At 41.6% G+C, this 16,221-nt stretch overlaps 1 protein-coding gene and 1 pseudogene across 1 annotated transcript; both read left to right on the top strand.

Annotated features, from left to right (window-relative positions):
• The first annotated feature begins 427 nt into the window (after window positions 1-427).
• LOC119312909 lies at window positions 428-4,708 on the top strand (annotated as a pseudogene).
• A 5,252-nt stretch (window positions 4,709-9,960) lies between these two features.
• On the top strand, window positions 9,961-16,221 carry LOC119312907 (putative disease resistance protein RGA1). The gene is made up of 4 exons (XM_037588691.1): window positions 9,961-10,565; window positions 10,811-11,977; window positions 12,579-15,578; window positions 15,949-16,221. Exons 1-3 carry the CDS (start codon window positions 10,260-10,262, stop codon window positions 15,405-15,407), a joined length of 4,302 nt encoding a protein of 1,433 aa, XP_037444588.1. The 5' UTR covers window positions 9,961-10,259; the 3' UTR covers window positions 15,408-15,578; window positions 15,949-16,221.

The raw sequence follows: 16,221 nt of genomic DNA, 5'->3' as shown, positions 1-16,221 counted from the left end.
TAATTCGCTGCTCCCCGTACATAAAATAACATCATTGAGCCATGGTTCGGTGTGCTAACCAAAGCTTGCAACTAGCTACGAGCACCCAGTTACCCACCAACAGCTAGCTAGATGTCCTCTTCCTGCCTGTGCTTGTTTGGAGCGTAACAAGCACACACACGGAGATTATCTTGAGTAGTTTTAGTGATGCTAATTAAAGTGACCGTTGAAGGCGCATTGTTGAAGGAATCCTTTCCTGCTTTGGTTTTGTTAACGTGTATTCATCTGACACGAGCTGTTCTTTACTCGCTCGCACCAAGAACTAGCTCGCCTTTTTCTATGCAGATGCACATGCTAGCGCGTGGCCATTCATGTGCCTGCCTTTGTTAGGTGAGCCAAAGAAATCCTGCTTTGTCCTCTTCTTTGTAGCCAGCTAGCTAGCTTCACTCGCCTGAGTTCTTCTCTTCGCTCCAAACACACAAGCACCCAAGAGAGATACAATGCAGTGACAGGGAATAGCTACCGGCCGGCAATCAATGACGCCTGTGGTCAGCGCTGCACTCGGCGCCTTGGGTCCCCTGCTGGTGAAGCTCAGTGGTCTGCTCGCCGGCGAGTATGGCCGCCTCAAAGGGGTCCGCCGTGAGATTCGCTCCCTTGAATCTGAGCTCACCACCATGCATGCTGCCCTCGAAGAGTACACTAAGCTGGAAGATCCAAGTGGGCAAGTGAAGGCATGGATATCTCTGGTGCGGGAGCTGGCATATGACACCGAGGACATCTTCGACAAGTTCATCCATCACCTTGGTAAGCGTGGTCATCGTGGTGGTTTCAAGGAGTTCTTGCGCAAGATAACTCTCCCTCTGAAGACGCTTGGAGCTCGGTGTGAAATTGCCGACCAAATCGATGACCTGAAGGATCGCATCAAGCAAGTGAAAGATCTCAAGGACAGTTACAAGTTGAATGATGTTCCTTCTAGCACCACTGGCCATCTGGCCCTGGATCCCCGGCTGCATGCTGTCTTTGCTGAGGAGGCACACCTTGTGGGCGTGGATGGTCCAAGGGATGATCTTGCCAAGTGGATGGTGGAAGAAGGAAGCAACTCATCCAAACCTCGCAAGGTGTTGTCTATTGTTGGTTTTGGTGGATTGGGAAAAACAACACTGGCAAATGAGATCTATCGCAAGATTCAAGGGCAATTTGATTGTAAGGCTTTCGTATCGGTCTCGCAAAAACCAGATATAAAGAAAATTATGAAGGATGTGATCTCTCAAGTGTCATGCCAAGGTGGATCCACAAATGATACTAGTGATTGGGATGAAATTAAGTCCATTTCAAAGCTAAGAGAACTACTGCAAAATAAAAGGTAACGTCGATCTTTGTTAATTCTCTTAATAGACGTTTCATGCATAGTGCCTGCTGTTTGAGCCACTTATTATTGACTATACTATTATTAATTCCACACAAAGAAAACAACTCAATTGAGGTCGGCTTGAACAATCCTTACAATCAATGCTAGGAAAGTATTGTGTACCCAGCTATAAGATGCTTACAACATGAAATATTTGTCATCATCAATATATTTGTTCCTAAATCCTTCATTAACTCGATTGTTTTGCAGTTAATAAAGTAGTCAAACTTCTAAAAAAAATTATCTCCCACATTTGACGAACAAACTACTAAAGTATGAGTTTATTTTATATATATCTTCTTATCATCTTCGTTTGACATAGTAGATTCAAGCATTCTAATAGTTTTTCAATTCCATAAAGCAAAAAAATGTAAAATATTTTATGGTTGCTTGTGATCCAGTAACAAGTGAGTGATAGTCCTTGTTATTTTTTTAAATGAAGCTAGCTTGCAACTGTATAGGGAAACATAGGCAATGAACATCGTAGATCTATAAACTACACCAATTATGTACTATGCGTCTGTGATGCAGAGATCGGGCATAATAAATATTTCATTTTCTTAAAAACATGAAGTGATATTGGAGTTTCATGGCACGTTTGAGTGTTAAAGCATAATTTCTTATCATAATCGGTTGACACGATTTGCTAATTTATAGGTATCTCATCATCATTGATGATATATGGTCTGCACAAGCATGGAAAACTATCAAGTGTGCTTTCCCAGAGAACAGTTGCTCTAGCAGAATTATAGTTACTACACGCATCATTGATGTAGCCAAGTCATGTTGTTTGGGAGGTGATGACCAGATGTATGAACTAAAATCCCTAAGTGATCTCCACTCTAGAATATTGTTTTTCACAAGAATATTTGGGTCCGGGAAAAATTGCCCTGACATGTTGGAAGAAGTTTCAAATAATATTCTAAAGAAATGTGGAGGCCTACCATTGGCAATTATAAGTATAGCTGGTTTACTAGCAAACCGACCAGCTATCAAGGAAGAGTGGGAGAAGGTTAAGAGGTCAATTGGTTCTGCACTGGAGAAAACTAAGAGTCTAGAGGGCATGAGCAGCATACTATCTCTGAGTTATAATGATCTTGCACCTAATCTCAAGACGTGCTTGTTGTATCTAAGTTTATTTCCCGAGGACCATGTGATTGAGAGAACAAGGCTAGTGAGGCTATGGATAGCAGAAGGGTTCATCTCTGAAGAGCGTGGACAGAGCAAGCAAGAGGCTGCTGAGAATTACTTTTATGAGCTTATCAACAAAAGTATGGTCCAACCAGTGGACATTGGCTTTGATGGTAAGGTTCGAGCATGTCGAGTCCATGACATGATGCTTGAACTTATTATTTCAAAATCAGTTGAAGGTAATTTTACCACTGTGGTAGGTGGAGGTCAAAATTTGGAAAATCAGCAAGGTTATATTCGGCGGCTATCGATCCAGTACATTGACAAGGAACTTGCATCTGCACTGGTAAATGTGGATATAAGCCATGTTCGAACATTGATAGTAATGCCATCATGTTGCATCAAACATTTGCCCGCTCTTGATCAGTTTGAAGCTTTACGTGTTCTGGATTTTGAAGGTTGTAAGGATTTAAAGGACTCTGATATGAACGGTATGGACAAATTATTCCAACTGAAGTACCTCAACTTTAGAGGCACAGATATATCAAAGCTACCATCAGGGATAGTGATGCTAGGTAATCTAGAGACCCTAGTTTCTGGGTATACAGGTGTGCATGAGTTGCCTGCTGGATTTGGCCGGCTAACTAAACTTCAACACCTAGAAGGACGGGGATGGATACTACCAGATGGGATTGGGGATATGAAGAACTTACAGTTGATGTCAGGCTTCGTTATTGCCTCCAGTAAAACGGATGTGTTGGAGGATCTCGGGAACCTAACAAGTTTGAAGGAGCTCAAGGTTGATCTCAGGCCTGCGAACAGAATATTCGATAAAGTATCTTGCGAGGACAAGAGATGTGAAGAGGCGTTCCTCTCCTCACTGTGCAAGCTTGGCACCTGCAAACTCCGATCTTTGGATATATCACTGAGCTGTGCTTCCCTCGACTTCTTAGATTCTTGGTCCCCTCTGCCATCTTCTCTTCAAAGGTTTTCCACGGATTACAAGTATTCGTTCACCAAGTTTCCAAAGTGGATTACACCAGCACTCACTAACCTTGCCGACCTGTGCATCTGCCTAACTGAAATGACAGAAGATGATTTGGTTACTCTTGGGCAGGTCCCATCCTTACTTCGCCTGTTCCTATGGCCATCAAATAAGTTGGTTGCCACAGTACAACGCAATTCTTTCCTGAATCTGAAGGTTTTGGACTTCGGATTTAAAACTGAACGAGCATATGTTACGTTTGTGAAAGGGTCTGCGCCCAAGCTTGAGGAACTTACCATCACATTCAGTGTGTCGGCAGCGAAAGCTAATGGCTTCTATTCAGGCATTGAGCATCTCTCATCTCTCAAAGAAGCTAAGATATATCTTGATGATGAAGATGCGACACCTTCAGAATGCAAGGCTGCAGCTGCTGAGATCAGGAAGGAAGCGGGTGCCAATCCCAACCATCTTGCACTTACTTTTGAGGGGGAATCAGATTCAGAAGGAGAGGACAATGAAGAGACCAGTGGTAGTGATGAGGAGGGAGGCAGTGACACTGATGAGGACAATGAAGAGACCAGTGGTAGTGACGAGAAGAGCAAGGGAGAAGGTGACACTGATGAGTCCTAAAATGGGATGATCGTCATCACCAACTGCAAGAGGTACATTTTTTATTTGATTTTCTCTTGTAAGAACGTAGTCAGATTTTAATTTTCCCCACCCAAATATATCTGTGTCCGAGCCGCTTCTGGTTTTCTCAGACTCACATGTTTTACTGTTTCCCTTTTACCAATCCAGGTATGCTGCGCGGCTGGAGCATGGAATTTCGTACCGAAGGAGGCATGAAGCTAATTAATATTCTTTGCACCTTGCGGTGCACTTGTCGTGGAGTCTCAACTGAAGATGAAAGAGAGACACCTCCTGGAAAAAGTGGTCTCGAGTCTCTCTCAACTGAAGTTGCTACTTTTCTACACACAGTGTTTGATTGCCACTGTCCCTTACTTTGATGATTCAGATTTAAGCTCTGTTACTCAGAATAGTTATGGTTCTTTATTCGCCCATACTCTGTCCCGAGAAGCTTTTATGCATTTGATAGGACCTAAGCTCTATTTGCATTCAGGAATATTTCTTCGGAATACTTGATTAATTTATGTACGTTTCATAAAATTATGAAAAAGTGGGGTTGGGTTTCCCTTTTTCCGGAAATTCAAATTTTGTTGAATTACTGTACAGTGATCAGATCGACTCAGATCGTGCATGGCATGTGTGTTATTCATCTTCATCAGTTCTGTTCTGAAACGGAGGGGACTAAAGCACGCTGTCACATACCCTTCATGTTTTTTAGGTGAAATTTCGTGGAACGAATATTGTTGTGCTAGCATTTATTCAGCAACAGTTGGTAGACGGGATCTGTGTGCATTCACGAACCAGATAATTTGTAACCTGTTTGTTTCCTTCGCATTCACTGATTAAATGCTACTAAATGAGTGAGTGCATAAATCGATCAGTCAGTTGTGTAAGCTCTACTTGCATTGGCGATTATTTCTGCTTTTATGCATTTGGTAGGACCTATGCTCTATTTGCATTCAGGAATATTTCTGCTGAATACTTGATTTCTGCACGTTTCATAAAATTTGTGAAAAAAATGGGGTTGGGTTTCCCTTGTTCCAGAAATTTAAAGCTTTGTTGAATTACTGTACAGTGATCACATCGGCTCGATCGTGCATGGCCTGTGTGTTACTCCCTACATCTCATAATATAAGACGTTATTACATCCAATATACTCACATGTTCACTGATAAAATCCAACTAAATGAGTGAGTGCATAAATCGATCACTCAGTTGTCTAAGCTCTACTTGCAGTGCGGATTATTTCTGCTGAACTAATGCACTTGCTGATGGAAGGAAGTGTGATGCTGATCCTCGGTCGGGTTGCGTGGTTTGTGCCTAGGTGGCTGGAAATTTCTGCCGAAGTAATACCCTTATCACTATTAAAATGGTTCTGCCTGTCGGAGTCTGAATACCGATGCTATTGTTAATTCGCTTGTACTCTGTCTGTAGTAGCTTTATGAATTCGGTGGAATCTAAGCACCATTTGCATTGGGGATTTTTTTTTGTGCTGAATACTTGATTTCTGTTTCTCTTGTTTCCAATTTTTTTTGTTGGATTACTGTGTCGTGATGATACCTACCATGAAAGTCGATCGTATATATGTCATGTGTGTTATTATTCGTCAGTTTTGTTCTGAAATAGTTAGGAACAAAAGCACGCCGTGATACTCTTCGCACTTTGAGGTGAAGTGTCATGGAACAAATTTTAATGTGCCATGATACTCTTCGCACTTTGAGGTGAAGTGTCATGGAACGAATTTCGCCGTGTGTTCCAGGTTTAAGGACTCTTTCTCCATGTGTATGTACGCACTTGTGTTGGATTGTTACCATGCATATATTTTGTCTCAGAAGCTATGGGTCAGCACTTGAAGGGTAGAAGATGGAAAACGGAAGCTGAAACAGGGGAGATTGCATTGCTAATTGCATTGCGTTTGATTGTCTCTGTTTCTGACGTTTGGAGATCAAGGCTCAAGAATTGTTTTTGTTGGGACACAATTGACTGTGTTTTCTATGAAAAACTTGCATGCTGCTTAGTTGGGGCGCACCTCCCATAACAGCGCATACATGCGGTTTGGATTACAATCTTGGAGATCAAGAAAGGAGATAGAAATAAGAGGTTACATGAGATAAACATAAGAATCTAACAACCTAACTATCTCAACTATCTCCTATGAGATGCGCCAGTCACATAACGTGACATGTTGCATGTTTAACACTGTACTCTGACCAAATTCAGTGACCGTGATTTAGACGCTACACTTGATAGTTGGTTGTGGAGTTGGCTATTTACAACCCATGTAGTCGCTAGTAAGCAGTTAATAAAAAAAAGGCACATACGCAGTTTTACTACTCCTCTGCTTTACTACTCTGTTTATTCTCCTCTGCGGCTCTGCTTTACTACTCTGTTTCCTCTGCTCGGCCAGTGAGCCCAACCCTCGCAGCAACCGTCTGTCTGTCAAGGAAAAGAGCAAGGAGGAGGGGAATTAAAATGCTCCTCAACTGAAAGAGGTACTAGGAGCATCCCCATTATTTTCTCCTTCTAACTAACTACATCTCTTTTCAGTTCAAAAATAAATAAATACATCCCTTTTGTCAGTATATCTACTAAATGCTTCTCCAAGTCACATGCTCTATCAGTTTTACCGATCCAGGATGATGTGTGCCTGGCTATCTACCTTGCCTCGAACTTACTGTCATACTGAAAAAGATCTGGTGCTACCATCTCTTGTGCATTTTTGTTTAGCTATCATTTTTGCATTGGGGGCACAATGGATCATATTCCGTTGAAAAACTTGCATTTTGTTTTGTTTATTCCCTCTTGTAATCTCTATTTGAATTCTGAATCATTTCTGCTGAATACTTCCTGATGATGGAAATGTAATGTTGCTTGCTTGCTTGGTACCTTTGTGTCTGAGCAAGTTGAATGGCTGTCGTTTATTCTGGTTTATATGCATGTAAAATGATGATGGGAATTGATCAGGTTTACATGTCCTGAAAGCATGATTGCTGCTGCATCATACTGTACATGAAACTAAATATGAATTACAATTTGGTTGTGCTGCCGGATGACCTCACCGGCAGTGGTACTGCATCTGCACGGCGGCACCTCCCACTGATCCGCGCTTCTTCTCCTGTTAGCACTCTAAACTGTCTAAATACGTGAACAAGACACAGGTAGCGTTGGTTGTGTTATCCAGCACAGGCCTGGGTTCTCTGGAGTCTCCTTCACCGCATCTCCATGGCCGGTAGGCCCAGCGGGCGCCAGGTACCTTCGGCCAGGCCGAGGGTCGACAGAGGTACGCGGGCGTACGAACCTGCTTGCTGGAAGAAGGCGGGCATCAGCTTGGTGCGAGCTCCATATTCGGACTTGAGACTCTGCCCCATATTCGGAGCTCCTATTCCACGCTGAACGCTAGGAATCACTACGGGGCGGGAACCACCGTGTTTTTTTCTCTGTTTCATATATCCTTTTCCTTTCTAAAAATAATTCCGGATTTTTAAAAAGAGTTGCAAAGTGTCAAATCTTCGGGAATACAAAAATTGTTCATGATTTGAAGAAAAATGTTCGGGAAATGATAAACACTAACGGATTCAAAAGATGTTCACCAGATTCAAAAAGCAGTTCTTTAATCCAAAAAAAAAAGGTCAAGATTTCAAAAGAACGAACATTTTTGAATTTTAACGAACCTTTTTTTTATTTTGCTGAAAAATATTTTATGAGGATTTCTAATAATGAAAACAGTGTTTTGTATTTGATTAACAAAATTTCAATTCTATGCACATTTTTTAAACTTAATGAACAAAAATTGTATTCAAGTATGTTTTTTAAATGCATGAACAAAATTTGAATTTGATGAATAGTTTCTGAAAATATATGAACAATATTTGGAATTTCGTGAACAAAATTTGAATTTTATTGTACATTTTTTAAATCTCATGAATAAAAGTTGAATTTGATGAACTTTTTTTGTATTGTTGAATATTTTTCCATTGATGAACATTTTTGAATTCGGCAAAAAATAATGTTTGTGGATTTCAAAAAAGCAAAAAGTAAAAAGGTACGTAATTCAAAAAAATCATTATTTCAAAAAATTGTTCACGATTTCAAAAATGTTCATGTACATTTTTAAAAATACGTCTAGAAATTTAAAACGAAAAAATAAAAAAATGCGAATTTTAAAGAGTTCGCAAAATTGAAAAATAAGAAAAAAAAAAGAGAAAAGAAAAACAGAACAAGAAAAGAAAAAACGAAAAGGAAAATAGAAAAAGCTAGGCCTATGCTTTAAGAATTGTGTTATGCAGGCCTAACAGTGTTTGTATGTAACTTAACAGCCCGACATCGAAAAAAGTTGCGTACAACGGGCCTAGTTGGGTTGTATGCAGACCACTAAACACAGCCTACATGTTGCAAGATTTCTCTATCTTATTGCGTCATATATACAGTGTGAAAACTTAATTCAGCCCAGATATATAGAGCTAGCTACACCTAATTCCCTACTTCCGCCGCCTCCACTAAAAGGTTAGGCTTCCTTTGCCTTTCGTCGGCGTTGTCGTTGGTCCTCCTCATTTCCAATGGCCTTAGGGATATGGGAGCAGAGTGGAATCTTGCCCTTGTTGATGGGAGGTCTTCGTTTTTGGAACTTTTTTCGAGATTTGTTATGGTTTGTGTCCTGCTCGGGAAGACGAGAGAGCGACAGCTCCCTGAAGATGAAATAAGGTTTTCCCTGCCTAGGCCCTATTCTCGTGGTACTTCTAGTGTCGTCGATGGATGTGTGGAGGCGTGTCTCTGGCAGATATGTCTTTAGTGGATTTGCTCGGATCTGGTCGTAATTTGTCTACGTACGTGTGTCTTCATGTTGGATGCTTACGATCTACGTCACTCTTCATAGCCAGCGTTTGCTGTTCTACTGCGCTGTCTTTTGAGGCCTTAGCACGACAACTTTTCAACGTTTGTTACGACAGGTTTTGCCCGGCTCCAGCGAGTGAGGGGCGATGACAGCAGCGCATCTTCAGCTCGCTTCTGTGCTTGTAGTCGTCGCTAGGTGATCTACAGATTGAGATGTAATTTTTGTTATTTATGGTGTACGTTGTATTGTTATGATTAAAGATGAATAAATTAGAAGTTTAAAAACCAGCAATAATCATCAAATTATTGGTGAAGTACTCTATATGTAGGTGAATTAATACTTGTTTTAGGGGGAAATAATAAATATATTCCTAAAGGCGAGTCACATTTTTTATTCCCCGCAAAAGAAAAGGGGAAAAAACGGGTGGCGGACAGGGACAGACTTGCGGCGGCCTCAGATCTGGTCGACTCGGTGCTAGGAGACGAACCGGCCGCGGCAGCGGAGATGGGCTAAGCAGAGAGGTGGGCGACAGCTGAGGCTGGCGGTGAACTGGGCGGCCTCTGGACTGGGTTGTCGACTCGGGGCGGCAGCGGAATGGGTGCAGATGCGGAAGGAGGTTGCTTAGGTGCCCCGGCCGACGCGAGCCCTCAGCTTTCACTCTGTTAAATCTTCCGTAACTCTTGCCTCTCCTGTTTCTTTCAGTTGGAGTTGCATTGCAGGCTACAAAATTCATCACCTGCAGCAGGAGATTATTAATTGGTTCCTTTTTAAATGATCTGTTCAGTCAGCCTTTAAGCAGTGATGTCCTTCGGTGTTTATCTTGGTTATTAGTACAAAGATTGGTTTGCTTTTTAATTATTACAGTTTCAGTCTTTCAGCTCAGGAGGGAAGAGATAGAACTATTGGTCATCACATTCTGCTGCCGGTATTTGCAGACAGCTTTCTAAAATTTCAACAGCCTGCTTCATGTTGTGCGTCGAAAATGATGCCCTAGTCCATGATGTTATGCTTTTGAAAAGTGAGGCTGGTGAGTCTTCAACTTTGGTTCCATTATATTGGCTTTTCTCCATGGGGGCAAACTTGAAAGATAGTCAGGAACACGCCACCTCCTTTCCAAAATGGACCAGGCCAAGCAAAGCAAAATAAGGACAACGATGTGGGCAGGAAGAAGCTGCCACGAAGCTTCCTTCCCTCTTCAACCTCTATATATGTGTCTTGGTCAGCACTCTTGCAATTTACAAACACGGCAATATTGCCCTCAGAGAGAGAGAGAGCAATAGCTTCGCTGGGGAGCAGCCATGAGCGGTCTGGGGGGTGTGATTGCTGGTGCCGTGGGGAAACAAATCGTCAGCAAGCTTGGTGAATATGCTGCGTCGGAGATCACTCTGCAGTGGAGGTACAGGGAGGACGCGTTAGACTTGCAGGAGAAGATGAAAGATCTCGAGGCCTTGTTGCTTGATGCCGACGACAAGTCGCGTCAAGTAGGAGAAGGTGCAAGAGTATTTCAGCGGTGGCTTACAAAATTTAAGCGCGTCGCCTATGACGTCGAGGATGTGCTTGATGAGTTGGATGCTAACGAGCTCATCAAGAAGAGCCAATCCAAGGTATTCATTCAGATATTGATTCTTCTTTATCTAATCTAAAAATATATTGATTCTTTGATTATCCTGTTTGGAGAAAATGTCTTTGTGTGTCTGATTATGCAATAGCCCATCTTTATCCTTTCTTTTGTAATTAATGTGCAGCCTTCCTCTCCATCTGTGCGGTGGATGAGACATGAGAGTCTATAACTAATCTGATAAATGATATGCTTGGAGACTGAAGTTGACTCCAATTTTTATTTTTGCAGTTCAACTTATGGTTTTCCAGAAACAATCAACTCCTGCAGCGAATAATCATGCCCCACAAGATGAAGAACGTGATGAAGAAAATAGACGAAATTGAAAAGGAGGGGAGAACGAAGCTCAACCTTGTGCGTCAAGAAGCCCGGGGAGAAGAGAGCAGAAACAATGAAACTTTTGTAGCCAACTATGGTGATGGCACGAAAACTGGAATGGTGGGGAGGGATATCGAGAAGGAGAAGATAATCAGCCTGCTACTGACAAGTGAAGCTAACCAGGATATCTCCATCATTCCAGTTGTTGGCCTTGGTGGCATAGGTAAGACAACATTGGTTGAATCAGTTTTTGCAGACAAGAGGGTCAGTATCTTTGACGTCTCAATCTGGTTTAATGTGTCCAAGCAGTTTGATTTGAACAAAATTGGGAGTGCAATCCTGAAAAGAATAATGAATAACACTGTCAACCTTGACAACTGCGATTTGCAGTTTTATCTGAAAAAAGAACTTGCTACTAGAAGATACTTTATTGTTCTGGATGATCTCTGGGAGGAAGATGGAAATAAACTTGAAAAGTTGAAGCAGATGTTACAGCATGGCTGCAAGGGTAGCCGTATTATAGTAACTACCCGAAACCTACGAGTAGTGCAACAATTGCGCACTGGTTTCCTTGCAAATGAGAGCAAAATTGTCCCAGTTCACGAGTCTGACATAATAAATTTGGGTGTTTTAGAACCTGGCGACTGTTGGGAATTAATGAAGCAAAGGGCATTTGGGCCTGATGATCACCACAGTGTCTTGGAAGAAATTGGAAAGCAGATTGCGGGGAAGTGTGGGGGCTTACCTCTCGTGGCGAATGCTCTTGGGCATGTAATGTCAGAGCAAAGGACCGTGGGGGCATGGGAAGATATAAGAGACACCAAGGTCGATCTGGGTTTGAAAGAAGTACATCAGAAAGAAACATTAGAGAGGCTATTGCTGAGCTATACCTACATGAAACTAGAATTCAAAATGTGTTTCACGTACTTGGCAGCCTTCCCCAAGGGCTTTGTCATGGAAATCAATCGCTTAATCCAGCAATGGAATGCTCTTGGATACATTAATTCAAGGCACGATGGTCACAGGTGCATCAATTACCTTCTGGGGATGTCCTTTCTTCAGACTCCGGTGTCTGCTTTGGTTAGTACCTGTAGACACTATTTCTCTTCCTCTTGTATGGCTGGTTTAGTTTTACTATTCTGTTTTTTTTACTTTACAGCTAAGGACACACAATTATGGATTCTACTCTATTATACATTAATTCATGGATTCTACTCTATTATGGTTCTAGATTAGGCCCTACAATTTCATTTTTAATTTATATTAATGATTTAATATATCTATTTCTGAATTTAAATTTATTGTGTTCAGTTTTGTACTCTATTGGGTCTGTTGTTTTGACTATGTTGGGTTTATATATTCTTTTGGTTTGAGATTCTTTCTTGTCATTCCATTCCTAGTTCCATTGTCTAGATTATGTGGCACAAAGTTAAATTCTAAATTTTAATAAATTTATTCATCATCTATGACTCAATCCATGGCATAAAGACAATTTGTAAAATCCATGTTTTATAGTGAAAAAATCATGTGTAGAAAATTGATCTGGAGGCTCCACATATTTTGGGGGAGATGCAATTTTACCAGATCTTAGTTTCTTCTCTTAACTCCATTTTAATATTTCCTATAGTTGGTTATTACATTTCTCTTTGCAATACTATACTGATAGTAGTTACCTTTGCAGGTTAATCCAAGTCTGTTGCATTTCAATGCTCCCTCAGAACTCGTCATGCATGATTTGGTGCATGATCTTGCATCAATAATTGTTACTGATGAATTCATTGATCTAGATGCTACCAAAAGCACCACTTGGAACATTGCTCGTTACTGCCGACATGCACAGTTAACCAACTTCAAGAATGATCTCGAGGTTCTGAAATATATTCCACACAAGCTTAGATCCCTCCACTTTAGGGATTTGGGGGGACTGCAACTCCCGAAAAAGGCTTTTTCTCGGTCCAAGTACATACGTGTCTTGGACCTAAGTGGACATTCAGCTGAAGGTCAATCTGCTCCAAGTAGCGTGTTGCTACCATCTTCCATTAATCAATTGAAGCTAATTAGGTATCTTGATGCAACACGCTTGACAATAACATCACTTCCCAAGTATTTTCATGCACTTCAAAACATGGAAACTCTTATTCTGTCCAATTCCAAGCTTGAAATCTTGCCTGACCATGTTTGTCGCCTCAGCAAACTTTGCTATTTGGATCTATCTGGTAGTAGTAGCCTCAGTAAGCTACCTGCATCACTAGGGGAGCTCTCTCAACTCTTTTTCCTCAATCTATCCGGGTGTTGTACACTCCAAGAGTTGCCTGAATCAATCTGTGAGCTTGCATACTTACACCACCTAGACATGTCACATTGTTGTGCTCTTCAAAGGATGCCTGACAAATTTGGTAGCCTTCCTAAACTCTCATTCTTAAACTTGTCAGGTTGCTCAAGGCTCACCAAACTACCTGACAATGTAAGCTTTCCGTGTTTAGAGCATCTGAACCTATCAAGTTGCCATGAGCTAGAATACCTGCCAATTGATTTCAGCCACCTTCAGAAACTTGAGTTCATGAACCTGTCTGGTTGCTACAAGATTTCAATGCTGCCAGGATCATTTTGCCAACTTAATCATTTGAAATACCTAGATCGTTCAGATTGCCATAACCTCGAACAACTCCCTGAATGTTTTGGTCACCTCATCGAGCTTGAATATTTGAACCTAACAAGCTGTCCTAAACTCCGACAATTGCCAGAGTCACTATGCAAGTTGTTTAAGCTGAGGTGTCTCTATTTGTCATATTGTCTGAGGCTCAAGGAGCTCCCCTCCTCATTTGGCGACCTAAAGCTTCAAATACTTCACATGAATGGCCTTATACTTATGGATGACTGCCCTTATAGCATTGGTGACATGACTAGTCTCACCGAGTTTGTGATTGATTATGCAACTTTTGATTTTCTTGAAAAGATTGAAGCCATTCGAAAGCGTCTAAATTTTGTGGGCACAGTAGGGCATTATGTACATGAGATAGAGAGTAGAGGATGCAGCAGTATAGTGGATCTTGTTGGACTGACTTGTTCAGAGCTGATACTTAAAGACCTTCAGAATGTCAGGCATCCAGAAGATGCAGACAAAGTCAAACTGCGTGATAAATCAAATATTCGAGTCCTAAAACTTCACTTCAGAAATGAAGGAGGTAAATCTGTGCTGGACAGGCTCGTACCTCCTCGGACTCTTGATAACTTTTGGCTATGTGGGTATATGAGCAAGGAATTCCCTAACTGGATGCTTCACATCTCGTCCTACATCCCTTTTCTCAGTGAACTAACTCTGAATGGTTTGGAAGCATGTGATTTTCTTCCTCCATTAGGGGCACTACCAAATTTAAGAAGGTTGTTTCTTCTGAACATTCCCAACATTAGAAAAATTGGTAAGGAATTCTATGGAGAGAGCGGATCTTGTATGAAACTAAGAGTACTGCTATTGGCGTCGATGAAGAATTTGGTGGAATGGTGGACAACAGAGTCATGTAAAGAAAACGAAGAGTTTTTAATACCTAATTTGCATCATTTGAATGTAACAGACTGCCCAAAGTTGAAGTTCCTACCATATCCCCCAAGAAGTATGAAGTGGTTTTTGAGCAACAGCGAGCCAGTTTTGCCAGAGCGAGGATTTGGAAAGCTCTCATCTTCCATTCATCCTTCTGAGATGGCTCTAAAGAGTTGTAGTTACTCTCAAGACAAGTGGGATGGACTTCAACACTTTCCTACCCTTGAGATATTTCAGGTAAAATCTATCATTGGCTTGAAGACTTTGCCAGAGGTCATACAATGCTTCACCTCTCTCACTGAACTAAATTTAGTATCATTGAATGAGCTGGAGACACTCCCGGAATGGTTGGGCCACCTCGGCTCTCTAGAAGAAATTGGAATCAGTGGTTGCCCCAACCTGACATCTTTGCCAGAAAGCATGAAGAACCTCACAGCTCTTAGAAAACTAAAGTTGATAGGGTGCAAAGGCCTGAAGATATTACCAGGATCGTTGGGACAGTTGACTTCTCTAGAAGAAATTGAAATCGGCGATTGCCCCAACCTGTCATCTTTGCCTGAAAGCCTGAAGAACCTCAACGCTCTTAGAAAATTGACGTTGACAGAGTGCAAAGGCCTGGAAACATTACCGGGATCCTTGGGACAGATGACTTCTCTAGAAGAAATTTCAATTGGAGACTGCCGCAACCTGACATATTTACCTGAAAGCATGAAGAACCTCACCGCCCTTAAAAAACTGAGGTTGGAAATGTGCAAAGGCATGGGGACATTACCAGGATGGTTGGGACAATTGACTTCTCTAGAAGAAATTTTAATCAGCATTTGCCCCAACCTGACATGTTTGCCTGAAAGCATACGGAGTCTCTCTGCTTTGAAGCTACTCAGAATTGTTGAATGTCCAGGTCTGATTGCGAGCTGCCAAGGGGAGGATGCCGGCAAGATTTGTCACATCCCAACCGTCGAATACAGCTGATTTGTTGTACAAAACTGTTGGTCTCATGCAGAGCTCAAGGTCATCGTCGCCCAACGAAATTTGCACAAAATTTGGCATATGTGCTCCTGGTGGTTACATGCATGGTGCTCTACTCCGTACTACATAATTGTGTTGGAGGTTGTCCTGTTGGTCCCAGGAGCTGCAGAGGAGGTAAGCGGCCTGGATGGATTATAACATGCATTTGCGCTTTTATGTTGTATTTATATACAGTTTTTCAAGGGCAGAAACATATATAGTTATTTTCTTGTAAGGTGCATCCTTGGTTGTAGCTAACCATGTCAACATTTCGAAATTGAACTTGCATTGAAGAATTAATTAAAGGGGCTTGCCCTTCATGGTTGGTTGTACAACAGACTTGGAATGACTGAATACAACTTCACATTACTTCTCTTCTCTGTTTCATCAACTTATCTTGAAAGTGTTCCTTTGCTAACAAAAGAAATCTCTTCGAGCGGGCAATTTTTCATTGTGCCATAACATCCAGCTGGCATTCACATGACTTGGTCAATCATACGTGCAGGCTTACATCACTGTTCTCGACTTGCTGAATTTTGCACAAGATCAATTTCACAATAAAATGAGGAAGAGAGCTCAAGGAGCATATTTGGATGGTGGAAGAGCTCTAAAGTGCCGACACTCCACTCGGACAGGCCAAGTGAGGTAGTGTGCTCGTGCTCGTAACTACTCAGTACGCAGCACACAATTCGAATGCCATTAATTTGTGTGAACTTCGAATTTCTGCCTAGTTTTGTATTGACCTTCAACAAAAATTCAAATGCTTGTCAAATTCATA

The sequence above is a fragment of the Triticum dicoccoides genome, chromosome 5B, assembly GCF_002162155.2.
Source record: "Triticum dicoccoides isolate Atlit2015 ecotype Zavitan chromosome 5B, WEW_v2.0, whole genome shotgun sequence".
NCBI lineage: Eukaryota > Viridiplantae > Streptophyta > Magnoliopsida > Poales > Poaceae > Triticum > Triticum dicoccoides.
This window is presented reverse-complemented; position numbering and strand designations above follow the sequence as displayed.